This window comes from Microcaecilia unicolor, chromosome 1 (genome assembly GCF_901765095.1).
Source record: "Microcaecilia unicolor chromosome 1, aMicUni1.1, whole genome shotgun sequence".
Classification (NCBI taxonomy): Eukaryota; Metazoa; Chordata; class Amphibia; order Gymnophiona; family Siphonopidae; genus Microcaecilia; species Microcaecilia unicolor.
In genome coordinates this window covers 684,886,616-684,910,288 of record NC_044031.1, presented here as the reverse complement: position 1 = coordinate 684,910,288, position 23,673 = coordinate 684,886,616, and the positions used below count along the sequence as shown (strand labels likewise).

Here is a 23,673-nt window from a genome sequence, read left to right as displayed (position 1 = left end):
CGCGTGATTCACGCGCCAGAAGACTCTGGGCAAAACTTTTTATTTTTGCTTCAAAAATTTGCTCCGTTTCCTGGGCCGACACGGACGTCGACCCACATGTGAGAACAAGCAGCCTGTTTGTCCTTGGAGAACCTCCTTTTTTTAATACATGGAATATATTTGGCCTGGGCATCCATGCCCAATGTAAATTTTTGACCTTCACAGCTGCTCCTCTAAAATATTTTTTCACAGTGCTTCTCATTTTATCTCCTTTTTGAACGCTAAATAGTAACTTATTGGATTTCTGTATGTACTTACTCCAAAGCTTATATCATATCTGATCACATTATGATCACTGTTATCAAGTGGCTACACCACCATTACCTCCTGCGCCAGATCTAGAATTTTTCCTCCTCGTTGGCTCCTGTACCAGCCACTCCATAAAGTAGTCCTTGATTTCAAGAACTTTTACCTCCCTAGCATGCCCTGATGTTACATTTACCCAGTCAATATCAGGGTAATTGAAATCACCCATTATTATTGTGTTCCCCAGTTTTTTAGCCTAATTTCCGATAAAATTTCTACATCAGTCCGTTCATCCTGGCCAGGTGGACAGTAGTACACTCCTACAACTATCCTTTTCCCCTTTCCACATCACATTTCAATCCATAGGGATTCCAAAATGTGTTTTGTTTCCTGCAGAATTTTCAATCTATTTGATTCAAGGCCCTCCTTAACATACAATGCTCCTATTCCACCAATTTGATCCACCCTATCACTATGATATAATTTGTACACTGGTATGACAGTGTCCCACTAGTTATCCTCCTTCCACCAGGTCTCAGAGATGTCTATTATATCTAATTGTTCATTTAGTGCAACATATTCTAACTCTCCCATCTTATTTCTTAGGTTCTGTCATTCACATATAGATATTTCAAACTATGTTTGTTGCTCCTATTTACATCTTGCTCAGCAGCAGTAATTTGCAATGTTTTATCTTCTTTTTATTTAAAGACATCTGGTCTACTATGGTCTCTACTGCAACCTCGTTATTGGGATACCCTATCTTCCCTGTTTTGGTGACATCTTTGAAAGATAACTTGTTCCAAACCATGCACTTTTGAATAACTGTCGGCCTTCCCCCAGGTTCTAGTTTAAAAGCTGCTCTATCTCCTTTTTAAATGTTGATGCCAGCAGCCTGGTCCCATCCTGGTTAAGGTGGAGTCCATCATTCCGGAATAGGCTCCCCCTTCTCCAGAATGTCGCCCAGTTCCTTACAAATCTAAAACCCTTCTTCCTGCACCATCGCCTCATCCACACATTGAGACTTCGGAGCTCTGCCTGTCTCTTGGACCCAGTACGTAGAACAGGGAGAACTTCTGAAATGCTACCCTAGAGGTTCTGGATTTGAGCTTTCTACCTAAGAGCCTAAATTTGGCTTCCAGAACCTCCCTCCCACATTTTCCTACAGTGGGGGAAATAAGTATTTGATCCCTTGCTGATTTTGTAAGTTTGCCCACTGACAAAGACATGAGCAGCCCATAATTGAAGGGTAGGTTATTGGTAACTGTGAGAGATAGCACATCACAAATTAAATCCGGAAAATCACATTGTGGAAAGTATATGAATTTATTTGCATTCTGCAGAGGGAAATAAGTATTTGATCCCCCACCAACCAGTAAGAGATCTGGCCCCTACAGACCAGGTAGATGCTCCAAATCAACTCGTTACCTGCATGACAGACAGCTGTCGGCAATGGTCACCTGTATGAAAGACACCTGTCCACAGACTCAGTGAATCAGTCAGACTCTAACCTCTACAAAATGGCCAAGAGCAAGGAGCTGTCTAAGGATGTCAGGGACAAGATCATACACCTGCACAAGGCTGGAATGGGCTACAAAACCATCAGTAAGACGCTGGGCGAGAAGGAGACAACTGTTGGTGCCATAGTAAGAAAATGGAAGAAGTACAAAATGACTGTCAATCGACAAAGATCTGGGGCTCCACGCAAAATCTCACCTCGTGGGGTATCCTTGATCATGAGGAAGGTTAGAAATCAGCCTACAACTACAAGGGGGGAACTTGTCAATGATCTCAAGGCAGCTGGGACCACTGTCACCACGAAAACCATTGGTAACACATTACGACATAACGGATTGCAATCCTGCAGTGCCCGCAAGGTCCCCCTGCTCCGGAAGGCACATGTGACGGCCCGTCTGAAGTTTGCCAGTGAACACCTGGATGATGCCGAGAGTGATTGGGAGAAGGTGCTGTGGTCAGATGAGACAAAAATTGAGCTCTTTGGCATGAACTCAACTCGCCGTGTTTGGAGGAAGAGAAATACTGCCTATGACCCAAAGAACACCGTCCCCACTGTCAAGCATGGAGGTGGAAATGTTATGTTTTGGGGGTGTTTCTCTGCTAAGGGCACAGGACTACTTCACCGCATCAATGGGAGAATGGATGGGGCCATGTACCGTACAATTCTGAGTGACAACCTCCTTCCCTCCGCCAGGGCCTTAAAAATGGGTCGTGGCTGGGTCTTCCAGCACGACAATGACCCAAAACATACAGCCAAGGCAACAAAGGAGTGGCTCAGGAAGAAGCACATTAGGGTCATGGAGTGGCCTAGCCAGTCACCAGACCTTAATCCCATTGAAAACTTATGGAGGGAGCTGAAGATGCGAGTTGCCAAGCGACAGCCCAGAACTCTTAATGATTTAGAGATGATCTGCAAAGAGGAGTGGACCAAAATTCCTCCTGACATGTGTGCAAACCTCATCATCAACTACAGAAGATGTCTGACCGCTGTGCTTGCCAACAAGGGTTTTGCCACCAAGTATTAGGTCTTGTTTGCCAGAGGGATTAAATACTTATTTCCCTCTGCAGAATGCAAATAAATTCATATACTTTCCACAATGTGATTTTCCGGATTTAATTTGTGATGTACTATCTCTCACTGTTACCAATAACCTACCCTTCAATTATGGGCTGCTCATGTCTTTGTCAGTGGGCAAACTTACAAAATCAGCAAGGGATCAAATACTTATTTCCCCCACTGTATGTCATTGGTACCTACATGTACCAAGACAGCCGGCTCTTCCCCAGCACTATCTAAAATCCTAACTAGGTGACGAGTGAGGTCTGCCACCTTCGCATCAGGCAGACAAGTGAACAGGCGATCCTCACATCCACCAGCCACCCAGCTATCTACATGCCTAATAATTGAATCACCAACTACAACAGCCATCCTAACCCTTCCCTCCTAGGCAAAATCTCCTGGAGATACATCCTCAGTGTGAAAGGACACTGCATTCCCCGATAGGCTTGTCCTGGCTACAGGATTACTTCCAGCTTCACCAGGGTGATGCTCTCCTTCTAGAAGACCTCCCTCCTCCAAAGCAGCATGGGGGCAGCCAGACTGGAGGTGCGACATCTCTACAATGTCCTTTTAGGCCTCCTCTATGTACCTCTCTGTCTCCCTCAGCTCCTCTAAGTCTGCTACTCTAGCCTCAAAAGAAAGGACTTTCTCTAAGAACTAGAAGCTCTTTGCATCGAGCACATACATATAACCTCTCACCAACTGGGAGATAATCACATATGAGACACTCAATGCAAAAGACTGGATAGAACCCATCTTGCTGCTGGACTGCTGTCTGCATCTTGATATTATAGAGTTGTTTAATGAAAACTTCTTAAAGTACTAGGGATATCATATGAATATAAAGAGCCTTAAGATTATATGGCTTAATATGTCATTTATTTAGTGTTTGCTTCTTAGAAAATAATTAAATGTAATTAAAACTCTAATGAAAACTCTCCTCTTGCTGTCCTAATTACAATAATTGACCATAAGTGAAGAGTTGAGCTAGTGGTGAGTGGTAGCTGGGGAGGGGGGTGGAAATGAGGACTAAGCTAGGCCTGCTGTGCCTTCTACAGCCTATCAGTTAATGCTGTGGCATTAACGGGAGTAGGAGTGGCCTAGTGGTTAGGGTGGTGGACCTTGGTCCTGGGGAACTGAGGAACTGAGTTCGATTCCCAGCACAGGCAGCTCCTTGTGACTCTGGGCAAGTCACTTAACCCTCCATTGCCTGCCGCATTGAGCCTGCCATGAGTGGGAAAGCGCGGGGTACAAAATGTAACTAAAAAAAAAAATCTGAATCTTTAAGTTACCATGCACAGAGCAAAATAATGTCACAACCACAGAAATGTCCTCTTCTCTCAGAACTTCTCAGAAAGAAAGTTAAGTGGGACCTTTCCTCTCTATATAGTTTGGATTCTAAGGAGACTGCTTCAAACAACCTTTTGAAGCTAATCCAGTAATCAGATTACCCTTAGTAACCTTTGCTAATATTCTACTTCCTCATACCTTAACACCTAATTCAGGTCAGAAGCAGTGCTCTCTCTCCAGCAGGCAAACAACAGAAAATAACTTTCTCTTTAGTACAATGTTTGAGCCTTGCTACTATCCTTTTAAACACTCTTGGCTGTTAAGTTTCTACCTCTAGGGAATGTTTCAGTTTAAAACTATGCGGAAAAGGGTAGTACACTATGGAAACTAGTTAATAATGTCTACTTCTCTCTTCTTTTTAATTTATGTTTCTCCTATGACTTATAGTTAAAGGACTTATAGCCTGCCAGACAGACCCAGCTACCAGTTGATTCTACCATCACAATCCGTCAGACAATCCAGAAACGTAGATTCCTGAATTACCCCTACACTACTAACCTTTCCTATTCTTTACTTTCTGCTCAGATCACTTCTATCCACTAAGGATACTCTGCGCTTAATCCATGCTCTCTTAAACTCAGTTACTGTTTTAGCCACCATCACTCATTCCAAAAGGACATTCCACTCTTCTACCATCCTTTTCCTTAGAACAGGTATGCCTCTTGTACATTAATACCTTCAGGTTTTTGAACATCTCTATCATGACAACTCTACCTTACCTCCTCTATTACACAACTAAATTTTTTCTGCATGAAACTTTATATCTAAGTTTTGAAAGTCTATAAAATAAGGGAGGCACACAGCCCAAACTTCACAATACAGAGATTAGAGGCCGACTACAATTTGGTTTAAGTTTCAGATCTGGCTTGAAACCAGACCAAAATTCATCTTTGGCCTTTTTTCGGACATACCAAAAACATATCACTGCCTGTGTTTGGTTTCATACAAAACCTGTCACTTGTTTTCAGCAGTAGCCAAACCATCCCCCTAATCAGAAGTAGCATCTCTCCCTCCCTCCCTTGACCCTTTTCCCTGGGCCTATCTTACAGTCCCTGATGGTCTAGAGGTGTAGTCAAGGCAGGAGCAATCCCCATTCGCTCCTGCCCATGCCGACTCTGCTATCAAAATGGCTGTTGTGACCTCAAACGACAGCCTTATGGGAGGTCACAGCAGCCATTCTGTAATTGTAAAGTAAAGGATGTGGCAGCCATTTTGAAAGCAGAGTCTGATCTACCTTACAATCACAAAATGACTGCCGTGACAAAACTGCCACTAGATATCGTGGCAGACTTATTGATAGTGGAGCCGGCATGGGCAAGAGTGAATGGAGGACACTCCTCTCTCGACTCCATCTCTAGACCATCAAGGATTGTAAGGTAGGCCCGGGAGGCAGCATATTGGTGAGGTTCCTAAGGGAAGGCTACTCTTCAAGGGTGGAGGGGGAACAGTTTCGGTTAGGGCCAAAACAAGTCAATGATTTTGGGGGGTATTTTCAATTTCGGTCAAAATTGTTAAAAAAAGAGTTGCATCATTCAGCCTCTAGCCTCCATGTTATTAATCTTATGTATTAAGAGTAAGGAAGCCGACATTCTAGCTATTTAGAGTACATGCTTTCTGGGTCACAGTTGTTAAGTTTTAATTGTTTCTGGTGTGCAGCTGGCTAAACAATACACAAAAGAGGCAGGGTAAAGAGATATTATCTAGTGTGCATCACAGAGCACTGACACCACCAACCTGACATGAGTTTCTTCAGCAGCTTTTGGCTCTTGTTGGAATCCCGCTGCAAAATGTCCTGCTCCTCTCTTGTGCACACCTAAGGAAAGGAAACAGCACCACATCTAAAGCAGCAGCTACTCACAGCAGCATTAATATTGCCCTGAGCCCCTTCTTTCCCAAGTAAGGCCAAATTACAAAGACGCAAAGAAACTATACAAACTTGTGACCAAATTACTAGACACTACCTTGGTTACCACAACCAACACAGACGTCCCATCGGCAGACAAACTTGCCAAATACTTTTATGAAAAAATTGCAAAACTACGTAACACGCTACCTCAGAACACCACTAATATTGGATACTTCATCAATGGCTTGCATCCAACCCCAGGAGAATACCCAGCGGACCGAACCTAGTCCAACTTCGCCCTCCTCACTGCCGAAAGTTACCCAGGCAATTAAAAGGTTCACCGACACTCAATGTAGACTGGACACCTGCCCCAGCTACTTATTAAAATCCGCTCCTGAATGCTTCATAGTAGATCTTACATCACACCTAAACCACATGCTCCAATAAAGGTCTCTTCCCTAAGGAAAACGGCAATATCCTACTCACCCCAATACCAAAAGACACCAAGATGAAAACAAACAAGATCTCAAACTACCGCCCAGTAGCATCTATCCCATTGGTAGTTAAACTGATGGAAAGTATGGCAACCAAACAACTCTCTGATTATATAAACAAATTCTCAACACTACATGAGTCACAATCAGGATTTCGCCCCCACCACAGCACCGAAACAGTACTAATCACTCTCCTAGCCAAATTCAAGCAGGAAAAAGCATACTCCTCCTCCAATTCGACATGTCTAGTGCACTTGACATGGTGGACCACAATATATTGCTACAACTTCTCAATTACTTCGGGATCAGCAGAAACATAATTAAGTGGATCAAAGGTTTCCTAACCACTAGAACATATCAAATGAAATCAAATACAAACATATCTTCACCGTGGAAACCTGACTGCGGAGTACCTCAAGGATCACCATTATCACCGATCCTCTTCAACTTAATGATGATGCCACTAGCCAAATCCTTAGCCAACAAAGGCCTTAATCCTTTCATCTATGCAGACGATGTCGCAATATACATTTCTTACACACACGATCCGACAGAAATAACCAACAAAATCATCATGAACTCATGGGCAAGCGAATTTCAATTAAAACTCAATACGGAAAAAACACATGTGAACAATACGTGAACAAACCAACAAATATAATCACCCCAGACCACACCCTCCTTATCTCAGACAGCCTGAAAATCCTTGGCGTGACAATCGACCGAAACCTCACCCTAGAGACCCAAGTAAAAACTACAACAAAGAAAATGTTCCATTCAATGTGGAAACTCAAATGTCTGAAACCATTCTTCCTGCGAGAAACATTCCGCAACCTAATACAATCAATGGTAGTAAGCCACGTAGACTACTGCAACGGTATCAATGCAGTATGCAAAGAACAACTTAAAAAGAAACTACAGACTGCCCAAAACACGGCAGCTAGGTTAATATTTGGAAAAATGTGTTTCGAAAGTGCCAAACCCCTCCAAAAAAAACTGCATTGGCTCCCAATCAAAGAACGTATCGCCTTCAAAATCTGCACCATGTCCACAAAATCATCTATGGTGAAGCCCCAGGATATATGACAGAGCTCATAGACCTACCAACCAGAAACACAATCAGATCAACAAGAACATTTTACCTAAATCTTCACTACCCAAGCTGCAAAGGACTCAAATACAAATCAACTTATGCAAGCAGCTTCTCCTACATAAGCACACAACTGTGCAATGCACTTCCAAAAGCCGTGAAAACAACATACGACCATGTAAACTTCAGGAAATCACTAAAAACCTACCTATTCAAAAAAGCATACCATATTGACATAACCTAAAAGCCTGAACCCTGCTACACAACTAACTAAAGCTAGTAATGGACTCGACGCAACTCCTCCTCTCTACGATTCCCAAATGTGTCTGTAACACATGTATCTTATTCTACCATAATACCACTTTGTGTTTGTTCTTTACCGGCTTGGCATACGCCACATTGTAAGCCACATTGAGCCTGCAAATAGGTGGGAAAATGTGGGAAACAAATGTAACAAATAAATAAATAGGCCTGCTTGCCTCAAGAAAAATAATTTAGTCAGAGAAGATGCAGTTTTACTTGTCTGATTTCCATAGCAGAATTGATATATGAAAAAAGCAAAGGTGCTTACCTGTAGCTGGTGTTCTCAGAGGACAGCATGCCGACTATTCTCACATATGGGCAACATCATCCTGACAGAGGTCGGTGTGGACGCTGATTAGCTTACAGTGTAGAATTTTCCTGCAGCATCCCACCTCGCATGGGATGGTGCCTTCCCGCCTGACAAGCAAACGCAGGTCCTCCAATCAGGTGAAAAAGCAGAAACCCTAAACTAAAGACAACTCCTAGGGGAGGTGGAGGGTATGTAAGAATAGACAGCCTGCTGTCCTAGAACACCAGCTACAGGTAAGTATGTTTCTTTTCTCGGAGGAAAGGCAGGCCTTTCTATTCTCACACGTGGGAATCCATAGCTACCAGGCTCACCGAAAAAAAAAAAAGCTAGGATAATGGGAGTCTTGAATGTCAAGATGAAAACTTCAATCAACCTGAAACTATATACAAACTAACTGCGGAGGTGAAGCCTGGAATAGAAAAATAAAAAGCAGGGCCTAGCAGGGTGGAATTGGATTCTAGACACCGAACAGATTTTGCAAAACTGTCTATCCGAACCAACTGTCACATCGGGTATCCTGATCCAGATAATAGTGTGATGTGAATGTGTGGACTGAAGACCATGTCGCAGCCTTGCAAATCTCCTCTATGGAGGCTGATCTCAAGTGGGCTACCGATGCCACCATGACTCTTAACATTGTGAGCCATGACATGTCCCTCAAGAGTCAGTCCAGCCTGGGTATAAGCAAAGGAGATGCAGTCTGCTAGCCAATCTGAAAGTGTGTGTTTGCCAATGGATACCCCCAAACTGTTGGGGTCAAAACAAAAAGCTGAGTGGACTATGTGGAAATCTCTGTGCATAATGGCTGTTTGTCATGAAAATGGAGTCTGTGTACTCTGTATCCCCTGACAGAAGCAAAGCCTGACTAGCACTGCTTCATTAGGAGAGGTTGTGTAACAAAAATGACAGCCTGTCATTGCAGAAAATCAGAAGGGTGAAGACAGACTCTAGGGCAAAGTGAAGTTTAAAGATAAGAGTGGAATGCAAACAAGAGCATAACAAGAACATTTCTGGAGGAATGAAACTGAGTATTGGGGTAGGGTGTAGAAGAAATTAACTGCAGCATCAGCAGAAACTAGGAAGGTGGGAGGGGGTCAGCAGACGTTAAACTTTGCACGTATGCAGTTAGAAGTGAAAGGAAAAAAGGTATAAAATCAGGGTTGAAGAAAAAGAAGATGAGAACTTTAGAAGAATTGGTTAGAGCTTTGCTGTAGATTTTGTTTCAGTTCCCCTCACAGGAAGAAAGAGACCCAATTGCTTGTTACAGAATATAAGTTTTACGAAATTGCAATGTAATTGGCTTTATCTGATTGGTGTCTAAAATAAGTGTTTTTAAAAGGAAATTTCTTTTACAAATTGATTCAGAGTATATCTCTTCCTCTGATGATAACAGAACAGATAAGATTTAAAGTGTAAAAGAATGAATCCAGGGAGAAGCACCCCTGAAGTTTTAGCCCAAACAGCCTTCCACCAACTATCCTTCCCAGGGATTTGGGAAGGGGGGGGGGGCTAAACAACTGTCTATGGAATTTAATCCGCTCCAGATAGAAGACTAAGGATCGCTTGCAGTCTAAGGTATGCAGTACACTTTCACTAGGATGGGTATGAAGTCTTGGGAAAACTGCTGGAAGAACAAATGACTGGTTAAGATGGAACTCCAACACTACCTTAGGAAGGAACTTAGGGTGCGCGCGAAGGACTACTCTGTTGTGATGGAACTTAATATATGGTGGATGAACTACCAGGGCCTGGAGCGCACTGACCCTGCAAGCTGAAGTGACTGCAACCAGAAATATGACTATCCAGGTCAAAAACTTCAGACTGCAGGTATCCAGAGGCTCAAAAGGAGCCTTTATCAGCTGGATGAAGACCATGTTGAGATCCCATGACACAGTGGGAAGTTTGTATGGGGCTTTGTCAACAACAAACCTCTCATGAAGCAAACTAAAGGCTGTGTAGAAATGGACTCACCATCAGTTGCACTGAGATGGACCCTTACAGAGTTGTTTTTTAAACCAGACTCAGAAAGGTGCAGGAGGTACTCAAGCAGTTTTTGTGTAGGGTAAGATGGCAAACAGTAGATGATTGTTAGAAGCATTTACAAAACCTTCTCCATTTAAAAGAGTAACATCTCTTAGTTGAATCTGTCCTGGAAGCCAGCAAGATACAGGAGACACTCTCAGGCGATCCAAGAGACCCAAATTCTATGTTCTCAACATCTAAGCTGTGAGCGTCAGAGAGTGGAAGTTGGGATCCTTCAGAGGACAAATCCAGAAGAAGAGGGAGCCAAATATGCAGCAGCCAGTAGGGAACAATCAGAATCATGGTGCCTCGATCTTGCCCAAGTTTCAGCAAAGTCTTCTCTATGAGAGGAATGGGAGGATGCACATACAAATGACCCTGTCCCCAATGCAGGAGAAAGACATCTGCCGCTAGTCTGCTGTGTGACCCAAGCCTGGACCATAACTGAGGGACTTTGCTGTTGAGATGACGGAATCCCCCCATTTTCTTGATCACAAGAAAGTACCTGGAATAGAATCCCTTCCTTTCTTCCCTTGGTGGTACAGGATTTGACTGCTAGGGCCTGCAAAAGGGAAGAGATTTCCTCTACAAGTACCTGCTTGTGCTGACAGCTTATATAAGACGCTCTTGATGGGCAATTTGGAGGTCGTTGATGCCAATTCAGAGTGGCAACGAACTATTCGAAGAATCCACTGGTCGGAGGTTACAAGGGGCTTTCTGTGTTGGAAGAAAGTGAGCCTCCCTCCAACCGGTAAGCCGTCTGGGACGGATACTCTTTAAGCAGCTATGCTCTGCTGGAGCCAGTCAAAAGCCCAAGCCCTGCTTTGACTGGGGAGCCAGCTGGGACTTCTGGGGACGGGGTTGGCAAGGCCAGAGATGCTGGCCCTGAGTCGCCTGAGCGAGCAGGAGGCTAATACCTACACCTTTGACAGTAAGAGGACTGACACCTCTGCCCAGTGAAAAATCTTGCTGAAGATGATGCAGATGGAGGATGCAAAGAAAAAGTGTGGATTCTGTCTGCATGTGACCTCCTCCACTTTCTCTCCAAACAAAGTTGTCCCCTTGGCACAGCACATCTGCTATTCTCTCTTGAACAGCCTGTTCGAGGTTAGAGACACATAGCCAAGAGTCTGCGCATCCCCACACCCATACCAATATCGTAGGTGCCCCTGGCCTGGTAATGCCTACAATCTATATGCTTTTTGGTCAACTGGCAAAGCTAAGAAGCCTGCTCCAAAGGGAGCGAGGCCACCAGACTAAGTGTACTGTTTATCAGAGACTCCAAATACACAAATCCAAATATCCGGTCTCTCGTCCCGGGGGCGCCGAGGCAGGAGACTAAAAACTCTTGGCCTGTTTGAGAGTGGATTTGACTACCATGAAGTGGTGGGGCAGCTGCATCCTCTCAAATCCGAGTTAATTCTGGATACAATACTGTATATGCACCTTCTTGGGTGCAACCTGCACTGTGAGGGAAGATTCCCAGTTCTTCAACAGTGTGTCCTTAAGGAAAAGATGCAGTGGAACAGGGACCCCTTCCTTAGGAGGAGACATAACGCCTCTGCCCTGGGCTCCCCCTCCATCTCCAACTTAAATAGAACAGCCGCAGCTATCTGCCTCACAAAACTGGTGAAAGAGCACCTCTAGAAGAGATTTTTGTCTCTCTTGAGGAGGTGAGGGTTCAGAGGGGATTCCACATGACTCCTCTGAGAAGCAATGTGAATCCTCATCTGATTAAGAGTGGTCCCAAATCAGACTCTTCCTCATATTGAGGATCAGGGGATTAAGTCTACACTGGCCTCAACCTAGTGGAATGATGTCCATTCTCCGAAGAGCCTCGAGGTGCAGTCTTTCTCTCAGATTCCATGGAAGCTTCTTCCCCCTGATGTAGGAGAGGACACTGCATGCCCAGACCTCGACTCTTGACACCTTGTGAGGTGTTAGCATCAATGGAACCTCAGAGGGGGCCTAGAGCAGTTCCGCTAAGGGTGCCAAAGTAGGAGCTCCCTGCAACAACTGCACCAGAACCACTCATCAAAGGCAGACATTGGCAAAGGCATGGAAGCTGGAGCAGAGGCACTCTGAGAAGGTATCGGTGCCAAACCAGAGGTAGGGACCTGGCCACTCAATGACTGGCACACTGGCACCACATCCATGGACAGGGGCCGGTCCTCCCCATGACAGCAATTAGGTATAGGAGAGTCTGATGCCTCAGTGCTCCCAGCACCATGTGTTGAGGAAGACTGATGCATATGCTTCTTGGGCTTGCCTCAATGTACAGAGCTTCGGTCCCCTGGTGCCGATGAGGACAATGCCGAATCTGAGCATCCTCTCAGTGTCAGGTCCAATGTTGACCGGTCCCAGGGCCTGCTAACAGCACCCAGTGTTGAGGCAGGTGGAGATCCACTCAGTGCCAGTACACTCCCAGTGGATGCCGATGTTGGAGCAGCCATGAAGGTCAATGCTGCCGGTGCTGAAGACGATGGTCTAGCCTTCGAAGAGCCAAAATGACACTTCATTTGAGCCAGTCACAACCTCTGGTTTCTCACCTGCATATGCAAACAGAAACCACAAATAGAGGGGTCATAATGTGGCCCAATGCACTAACTGTGACAGAAATCACGCGCCTACACTTGGTGCACCGCTTGAAGCCACTGGGGGTTTTCTTGGACATCGCAAAAAGAATCTTGGCTAAATTAAACTCCTCAATCTTGAGCCACAAAAAAGCAGGAGCATTTAAATTGAGGACAAGGCTGCAGCCTAACCACACAGCCACTCATGAAAAAGAAAGGAAACCTAAAAATGCCAGAAAAAAATATAATAATTATCATCATTTAAAAAAAATAACAGGAAGGTAAAACTGGAAACTTAAGAGAAAATAATAAAAAATATCCAAACAGAAAGGCACTCACTTTAAACTACAGCACAGCGTGAGGGACAGAACACAAACTATGTCATCTCAGCTCCGAAGAAAAACGAAGACTGTAGGAGCTGCAGTCACACTTCAGGCAGGAAGGCCCCAGCGCATGCACGGTGGGACTCTGATAAAAAATTCTACACTATGTTAGCATCCGCACCGAGCTCCGCCGGGATGACATCATCCAAATGTGAGAATAGGAAGGCCTGTTTGTCCTCGGAGAATGCCAGATTACAAGAAAGAAACTCAGGAAAAATCAGAATCACTCATCTAGAGGTCACACAAAGTCTCACAACTCTCATACTTCTAAAGTTCTTATGTCTGAGAGGTAAAGTTTCTGTGCACTAGCCCTTGGTTGATCATGCGTGGCCAATGGGCAAACTTCACATTCCAATGCAATGACTCTTGGGGGGGGCAGGGAAGATTATCCAGCTGTGCTACCCATAAAGCTAGAATGCACAGCTGTGAAACTTCAGAGATTTATACTTCAAGTGCAGGAGTTCCATTCATTCACCATATACCTTTAAGCAAATCACTTACTGCCTTTCTCCCTCTGCTCATTTATTCTGGCATTTTTGTACCTCTCACCAAAGAGTGCAGTCATACTGGAATGGATATTGAGATGTGAGGCAGGGGAATGTTTGGGTTGCGTAATAAGCTGAAGCAGAGCAGACTATTAAACAAGGAGCTCTGGGTCGATAAATTTAAACAGGCAGCTAATTTTGTTAGGAAGAAACAGCAAAACTCAAATTAAATTACAGTAGTGTAACGTGGAGGGGCATAATCGAACGGGGGTGCCCATCTCTAAGGGCACCCATCTCCGGGGATGGCCCCGGGAAGGGGCGGAGCCAACCGCATAATCAACCAAGGTGGGCGCCCATCCATCATGTCAATAATGCGGTCTGGGAGCGCCCAAATCCCAACATTTAGGCAGACCTTAGAGATGGGCGCCCTCGGTTTTCGCCAATAATGAATAATGAGGGCGACCATCTCAAAAACAGCCAAATCCAAGGCATTTGGTCATGGGAGGAGCCAGCATTCGTAATGCACTGGTCCCCCTCACATGCCAGACCAACCGGGCACCCTAGGGGGCACTGCAGTGGACTTCAGAAATTGCTCCCAGGTACATAGCTCCCTTACCTTGTGTGCTGAGCCCCCCAAATCCCACTCCCCACAACTGTACACCACTACCATAGCCCTTAGGGATGAAGGGGGGCATCTACATGTGGGTACAGTGGGTTTGGGGGGGGGGGGGGTTGGAGGGCTCACATTTACCACCACAAGTGTAACAGGTAGAGGGGGAAGGGCCTGGGTCCGCCTGCCTGAAGTGCACTGCACCCACTAAAAAATGCTCCAGGGACCTGCATACTGCTGTCATGGAGCTGGGTATGACATTTGAGGCTGGCATACAGGCTGGCAAAAAATATATTTATTTTTTTGGGGGGCGGGAGAGTAAGGGGAGGTGATCTCAGATTCCCTCCGTTGGTCATCTGGTCAGTTGGGGCACTTTTTTGAGGCTTGTTCGTGAAAATAATTGGACCAAGTAATGTCGGCCAAATGCTCGTCAGAGACGCCCTTCTTTTTTCCATTATCGGCCGAGACCAGCCATCTCTTAACCACGCCCCTGTCCCGCCTTTGGTACGCTGTCGACACGTCCCCGGGAACTTTGGCCAGCTCCGTGATGGGAAGCAGTTGAGGGCGCCCAAAATCGGCTTTCGATTATGCCAATTTGGTCGCCTCTGAGAGAAGGGCGGCCATCTCCTGATTTGTGTCAAAAGATGGCCGCCCTTCTCTTTCAAAAATAAGCCGGATAGTAATATAGAGTGAAAAAATCAAAAATAAGAGAACAAGATCTTCATGGATAAGCACAAAATAAAGTGCAGCGTGGTCTAGCAAAAAGATCAAAAAGTGAAAGATGTAAAAAGTATCACCTCAATTTGCTCATCAAACCACATAAAATAAAGGACAGACCAAACTTCTGTCAGTCATTAAAGGCAATAAATAGGAGGAACAAGACTCTTGGTTAGAGTGCCTGCATCAGGGGTCATATATTTCAATTGTTTTCTTATGGTGTACATCAACACCAGCTTCAATGCTAAAAAATTAATTTTGTTCTCTAATGCCAAAGAGTAAGAGATATTATCACCTTAAAAAAACATACAAAGGTTGTGAGTGCAGCAGTATCAGAGTAATACAGTAACAGATGGCAGATAACGACAAGAACTATCTAATCTGGCCAGTAAGGTGGCTAGAGTTGTACCTGCCGCTCTGTGCAGAACACAGAGGTTACCTCCTGTATGCCTTTGTTTAGAATTACAGGTTACACCCCTCTGTGTCATTTGTTTTGCTTTGGTTCCATCCTCTTGCTAGATAGGGATCCTCTGAGTTTATCCCATGCCTTTTTGAATTCTGTAAATGTTTTTGTCCCAACCATTCCACCAGCAGGGCATTCCAGGCAGCCACCATCTCTTCCTTGAAAACCATCCTTAAATACACAGTCTCTAAGTGAATAAATCTTTCTTTCTGCCATACCAGGAACAGGGGCAGGACAGAAAGTAGGTAGAGTGAATGTTTAAGGTGAAATTCCAATGCAACCTTTGGTAGCAATTGGAGATGAGTTTGGAGAACTACTCTGTTGGGAAAAAAATTGCAAGTAGGAGTTGTGGTGAACAAACACTTAAATTTTCACCAATCGTTCTAGCCAAGGAAATAACTATGAGGACTATAGTCTTCCAAGTTAGGACTTAGAGTGGAGCACTCCCTAATGGTTCAAAGGGAGCTTCCATAACTGCTCAAAGCACTACATTAAGATCCCATGTTGAAAGATATTAATAAAGAGATTGAACAAAATAAAAAAAATCATAACAGTCATCCAAAATGCTCTGTTGAGGAAGGCAGATCCTTAAGGTGACCCACCCTGCTTAAGCTGAACATGTTTGCTGCATTTCAATCCTTTTGGGGTGAAATCGGATTATAAAGCAGCAACGAGTCTATTTATGGCTAGTAAGATTACCTTAGCGGCAGCTTGGAAGCAGCTTTTCCTGCTGTCAAGAAACATTGTTCTTGGCAAGATGGGTTATGTCTATCAGACGACAAAGTTGGAAGCAATCCAGAATGGTCACCTGACTGCTTTTTATAAAGTTTGGGACATTTACCATAAAGGGAGGATTCAGACATCGGATGTGTTTCCTTAAAATGGTTAAAATTAGACTCATCTGTTGCAATTGTGTATTCTGTGTTCTTACTGCTAGCGTAGGTGTGACTGCCTCAGCATGGAGGGGGGGGAGGGGGTTTGAGAAGAGGCAGTTCAGGAATTTTGCTATGATTAAGGAGCTTTGTATTTTCTGTACTGAACATGACTTGTTTTGTAGTACACTGTTTTTCATCTAAAATAAAAAGTGATTTAAAAAAATGCTCTGAGTAAAGCAAAAATGTTGTTGCTCCCCCCCCCCCCCCCCCCCCCCCCCCCCCCCCCCCCCCCCCCCCCCCCCCCCCCCCCCCCCCCCCCCAGAGCAATTTGTCCCTACACTCATGGCTGCCATCTCAAACCTTTGGCCACTGCTGCAGTCTGGGCCATAGCAAAGGCTATGGATGAATTAGAAGGTAGGTACATAGGTACACCCCTTTAAACAGAGGTATGATCTGGAGAAATAGTGACCTGAAGATGATTCAGAAGGATGTGGCAATACTGGAGGATTTGTAGTTGGTGTGCCAACATAGCCCCTTGGTAGACATTTTCCTTATCCTATCAAGTATTTTCTGGTCCTTGCCAGTTGAAGTCTGCACAGAGGAACTAGACAGTTTGTATTAATTAAATCCTGCTTCTGATATTACAGACAGATGAGGAAGCAGAGGGTGTTCGTAACCTGGTGCAAGGAAGTCCAGCAATCTAGACATTGTTAGGCTGAAAAAGGTGTCTTCCGACTACTTAGCTGGAAATCCTGAAGAAACTGTTACACTAGAAGAGCAGAAACTTCTTTTCAAGTACTGAGTGATTGTAATGTCTATTGAAGATTGTTTGTCACTGGTTCCTGATGCAGGAGCAAGGTCTAATGCCCTTAACAATTTTATGTGTCAACATTTTTATTATTAAAGGTATTGCAAAACAGCTCATCAACACCTTCCAGTTACAACATAGAGGCATATTTTCAAAGCACTTAGCCTTCCAAAGTTCTATAGGTTTCTATGGAACTTTGGAAGGCTAGGTGCTTTGAAAATATGCCTCATAGTTTCAAATCACTATCTCTAAACAGATAAAGCGTAATAATGATAACCTCATCTTTCATAACATTATACTTCCTAACCCATCCCTACCCATACCTCCCCTACTCCCAACATTGTTCCAACAGCTCTATGTAGTAAAGCCAAACATATCAAAAAACATGAGCAATCTCTTTATAAAACAAACTTAATAGCAAAAGATACAGAATCACGGGACCGTGGCACCTTCTTTGTTGCACATTTTTGGACATTCCAATTAAGGTACCATGCCGGCGGCTTTGTTTCTTATAGCCGCCTTCCTCCCGGCTAGACCATATATGTATAACATTACCTTATATGGAAAACACTGCATATCCATCAAAAACTTCTTTTAAATTACATTACAGATTTAAGTTACCACTATACCCCATATACTAAAACTCTTCCTTCATGACCCCCCTACAAACCCCCCCAGCCCCCTCTTCCCTTCCCCCTCCCACTACATCCCTCAAACCCTATACCCCCTCCTCCCTAATCCCACCTTTCTCCCCCCCTTTCTCAGAAGCTGTCAAGACCTAGCACGTCACCATCTTGATGCCTGAGGAGTACGTCCTCAACTTATCGCATGCTATTAAGAATAAGACTACGCCCCCCGGGGACTTAAAATTTGGAGATAGGGGTTCCAAATCGCCAGATAGGACTTGCACTTCTTAGGTGACCCTCTAGCGTCTTTCGCTTCCCAAGCCGCCAATAAATGAATCTGATTTCTCCAATGCCCATAGGCTGGCGGCTCCGCTACTGTCCAATATTGCAAGATGACTTTTTTCCCCCACTAGAGCAAATTTACAACATAGTAACACAGCAGATTTACTCATAGTATGGAAAGTTTGAGAAACATTCAAAAGCAGCTGCTCCACCGAGCCACCTATTTCTCGAGCCAACAGCTGACTCAAAAATCTTTTACTTTGCTCCCAAAATAATTTGATTTGTGGGCATCCCCGAAGAGCGTGCGCGAGGGTGTGAACAGACTGCATACATTTAGAATTACATCCTCCTCTTGCCCCCACATGTGCCAATTGAGCCCCAGCCATATATATATATTTTTTTTTTGTTACGTTTGTACCCTGCGCTTTCCCACTCATGGCAGGCTCAATGCGGCTTACATGGGGCAATGGAGGGTTAAGTGACTTGCCCAGAGTCACAAGGAGCTGCCTGTGCCTGAAGTGGGAATCGAACTCAGTTCCTCAGTTCCCCAGGACCAAAGTCCACCACCCTAACCACTAGGCCACTCCTCCACTCCATGTATGCCCTAAGCACTACTCTAAACCCACATTCCCATAGTCTAGCATCATTGGTCAACGCAGGGATGCCCCGAACGGTTCTAGCCACATCCCAAGACCCAAGGACACACCAAGGTCTTCTGCTCATTTATTTTTCAGAGAAGAGAAGTTCCTCACTGGTCCCCCCTGTAATCACCAAATTATTGGAAAACAGAGTGACCTCACAACTTAATGAATATATTCAGAAATTCTCCATCCTCCACGAGTCCCAGTCGGGCTTCCGACCTGCTCACAGCACTGAAACGGTTCTTCTAACCTTAATATCTAAATTCAAACTTGAAATAGCAAACGGATACATCATCCTCTTACAATTTGATTTATCCAGCGCTTTTGACATGGTTGACCATTCAATCCTTACCAAACTCTTGGACCAACTTGGGATCGGTGGAAACATTATCAACTGGATTAATAACTTCATTACTACCAGATCCTATCAAGTCAAAGGAGCTACAAATCTAGCATCCCCATGGTCATCAGAATGTGGAGTACCACAGGGATCTGCACTCTCCCCGATACTTTTCAACCTTATGATGATCCCCTTGGCCAGAATACTAACCAAACATAGTCTAAATCCTTTCATTTACACTGATGATGTCACCATATATATCCCCTTTAAATTCAATCTATCTGAAATCCACGACAAAATCAATACTGCCATTACCACTCTAACCTCCTGGGCTAATGCTTTTAAAATGAAATTAAATAAAGAAAACACGCAGTGCCTGGTTCTCTCTTCCCAATACTCCCCTTATCTCCCAACTACTCTCAACACCCCTGATATCAAACTCCCCATATCTGACAACTTAAAAATACTGGGAGTAACGATAGACAGCCATTTATCTTTTGATAACCACGCTAAGCTCAACACGAAGAAAATGTTTAATATGATTTATTTATTTTATTTGTTGCATTTGTATCCCACATTTTCCCACCTCTTTGCAGGTTCAATGTGGCTTACAATACATCATGAGTAGTGGAAATACATGAGAAAGTATACATTTAGTAATAACAGAATGATTTTGGGTAACATGATGATAGATCATGATAGTGTTTTAACAAGCAAACATAATAAGAAATATATAAGAATTATGTAAGAAAATATATAAGAAAATGTACATTTAGTAGTAGTGAAAGGATCGTGGGTTACATGATAACAAAGAAACATGTTAATATTTTGGCAAGTAGATAATGTGGAGGCAGTTCTGGTTATGTGTACAGGATTTCATATTTGTTGATCATTGTTGTATGCCTTATTAAAGAGATGAGTCTTCAGTAGAATTCGGAAGTTAGCTAGTTCATAGGTCATTTTTAAATTGCGCGGCAGCGCATTCCAGAATTGTGTGCTCAGGTAGGAAAAGGTTGACGCATGCATTAGTTTGTATTTGAGACCTTTACAGTTTGGGAAGTGAAGATTAAGGAATGTGCAGGATGATCTTTTAGCATTCCTGGGTGGTAGGTCTATCAGGTCTGACATGTAGGCTGGTGCGTCTCCATGAATAATTTTATGAACTAAGGTGCATATTTTGAACATAATACGTTCTTTGAGTGGGAGCCAGTGCATCTTTTTCCGTAGGGGTTTAGCGCTCTCATATTTTGTTTTACCAAATATGAGTCTAGCTGCAGTGTTCTGAGCTGTCTGAAGTTTCTTGATTATTTGCTCTTTGCAGCCAGCGTAGAGTGCATTGCAGTAATCTAGGTGGCTGAGTACCATTGATTGTACCAGGTTGCGGAAGACAGTTCTTGGGAAGAAAGGTCTTACTCTTTTTTTTTAAATATTTTTATTTATAAGAATTTAATTTTACAAGCACTAAAATAACTTGCCAGAAATACAGACAAAATAATACAAGAATTATTTCAATCAGGTAATTATAAACTCTTCCTTAGACCACAAAATAGGGAGAGTGAAACAAGACAATGAGATCAATTAAACAACAGTAAACAAAGAAAACGTGGTATTAAACCTGATTATCCCCAGTTATTTATTATCTGAATCATTATTCCACATTGATCGTTTGGTTGGCTTCTTCAAACCCAAAACGGTGTATAGTCAATTTATTTCGTTGGAAACATACTTATTGTCCAATATTAGTGGAAATAATACAACTGATTTCATTTTTTCTCTTTTAAAACCAGAAATTATTTAACAATACAAACACTTGAGTCTCTAATCCAATTCCCACTGATTAAGGTAATCCCTGTTTCACAGGCTTCACTCTTTTTGAATATACTAAGAGGAATCATTTCAGAGGAAAAAACTTTAGGAGTCATACCCGGAACTCTGGGAAAACAACAGGTCTTACTCTTTTTAATTTCCACATTGAGAGGAACATCTTCTTGGTTGTGTTTTTTGCATGACTCTCAAGTGTTAGGTGTCGATCGATGGTAACTCCATTGATGTGGATATTGAAACGAGTGAAGCCTTATCTCCCACTCAACACTTTCCGGAACCTAATACAGTCTACTGTTATTACTCACGCCAACTACTGCAACAGTGTCTTTTTAGGATGCAAAACTTAAATACTGAAAAGACTCGAAACTGTCCAAAACACGGCTGCCAGACTTATTTTTGGCAAATCGAAATTCAAAAGTGCATCACCTCTTTGAGCAAAGTTTCACTGGCTCCCCATCAAAGAAAGAATAAATTTTAAGATCAACACAATGACCCACAAGATCATCCACAGCAAATCCCCTGGCTACATGAATGAATTGATCGACCTCCCTGCTAGAAACAGATCTAATTCTTCACGAACTTATCTTAACCTACACCTTCTCAATTGTACAGGAATTAAGTACAAGACCTACTACGCATCCAGTTTCTCCTGTTTGGGCAGCCAGCTTTGGAACGCTATACCCAGACCAATCCGATTAATAAATGACTTCTTGCCCTTTAGAAAAATGCTGAAAGCTCATCTCTTTAAGCAAGCCTACCCAAATGCCCCAACCTAATCTTGCCAACTTCTACCCCCAATTCTGTTCTGACTTAAATACCAACCTCCCATCCTTCTCTTTCCATCTCTCCTTAATTTTATCCCTCCTTACCCTTTCTCCCAAATTACACTATCCTATCTACCCTCTTTTATCCTAGTCATATATTATCTAGCTCAACTTATCATACACTACTAAGCCCAACTTTACATTGTTTTACTACTGTTTTATTAAAATTCTATTAACTTTGTATTTCAAATTACTATGTAAGCCGCATTGAGCCTGCATTATGTGGGAAAGCACGGGGTACAAATGTAATAATAATAATAAAATAATAACAACAAGGCCTTACATAAATTTGAAACTGAAAATCCTAAGTCGGAAACTCCTTTAAAAAAATCTCGAACTCTAGCACCCAAGGAGATCCGTAGGCCCAGCTGGTCTAGGGCTGTCATGTAATGTCTAATTTGTGCATATGCAAATCAATTGCACCACGTTTCCCCCACTCTTTCCTGAAGCTGCATGAAACTTATCACTTGTTCTCTTTCAACAGTAGATTTTCCAGCCTAACTATGCCTTTCTGTTCCCATAATAGGAAGGTGGGATTATCTGTCCCTGGCGGAAAAGCTATATTTCCCCTCACTGACAGCTGGTTTGAGACCTCTGCGTTGCCCCCTAGCTTATTAACTAACACCCTCCAGACATCTTGCATAGGGCGCAACAATATCCCATCTTTCAAAATCGTCGGCGTTCGTGCCCTCCCCAAGTGCAATAATGAGTAAAAGTCATAGGGAGCATAAAGTGCACTTTCCAGTTCTATTGGAGTATATACCTGTGTATGCCCAAACCAATCTCCCAAATGTCTCAATAGACAGGCCCAATTATATTGTCTTAAGTCCGGAAGCCCCCCCCCCCCCCCCCCCCTTGGCTCCAAGGACCACTCAACCTATCCACTCTAAGTTACGGCTTTTTACCAGCCCAGCAGAATTTGCTAAATAATCTGTATGCTTTCTTCAAATCTGTCTGTAGTAATCTTAGTGGTAAACTCTGGAGAGCATATAACCATCTAGGGAATATGACCATTTGTATTAACCACACTCTTCCTAACAAGGAAACTGGAAGATCTCTCTAACTATGTAGTTGCTTCCTGGTAGCTTACAATAGTGCCGTTATATTTAATTTATATAGAGCTTTAGTCTCCATAGACAAATGGATCCCCAAATATTTGAAAGAACCAGAGGCCCACCTCAACAGGAACTCCGAACCCCATAGAGCCTTCACCTGTGTCGACAACGGCAGCGCTTCTGATTTGTCCAAATTAATCCAAAATCCCGCAAAATCCCCATACTCCTTAAAAGAGTCCAGAAGTGCCTGTAACGAGCTCTGCGGTGTTTGTTAATTTATAACTTTCCCACTTGCTCAACAGTCGCTGTTTAAATTTAGGGTCTTTGTACAGCTTCAATGGAAACCGCCACCTGTTATGTGTTCCCTCGAAGTCCCTAGAGCCCAATCTAGCCAGACCCAAGCATGATCAGATATGGCATAAGGTCCTATTTCTGAATTTCTCACCCTACCAAACTCCTCTTTGGATACCAGCAGATAATCTATGCATGCTTGCGTTGCATGTGCTCTAGACAGGTGTGTATAGTCTTTATCCAAGGGGTGTAATTCCCGCCACGTGCCTACTAGACCCAAGAGATGACTTGATCGAATCAGGCCCATATTCGCAAAGTATGTGGATTCCTGGGTCGAAGTCGATCGATCTAGTACCGGATCCCAGGCCGCATTAAAATCCTCGCCCACCACCAGAGGGGCATATTCTTTTGCCATTAGTAAATGAATCAGGGTCCGGTAAAATTTCTTGTCATATTGATTAGGTGCATACAAATTACAAATATATACTGTACAGTGATTAATCACAGCCTGAACCAGTATATATCTCCCCTCTGGGTCTGTTTCTATTATCTGGGCTTTTTCCACCACTCCCTTTTTAAACAAGATGGCTACCCCTCC

The 23,673-nt window shown here is 43.5% G+C and overlaps 1 protein-coding gene across 2 annotated transcripts in view; it reads right to left on the bottom strand.

The window, feature by feature from the left end:
- Positions 1-23,673, bottom strand: part of TRIP4 (thyroid hormone receptor interactor 4) — a 269,161-nt gene that overhangs the window by 173,381 nt on the left and 72,107 nt on the right. For both annotated transcript variants that reach the window (XM_030188088.1, XM_030188095.1), the window contains exon 5: positions 5,948-6,026. In XM_030188088.1, coding sequence (XP_030043948.1) covers positions 5,948-6,026 — 79 coding nt within the window. The remainder of the gene's footprint in view (positions 1-5,947; positions 6,027-23,673) is intronic.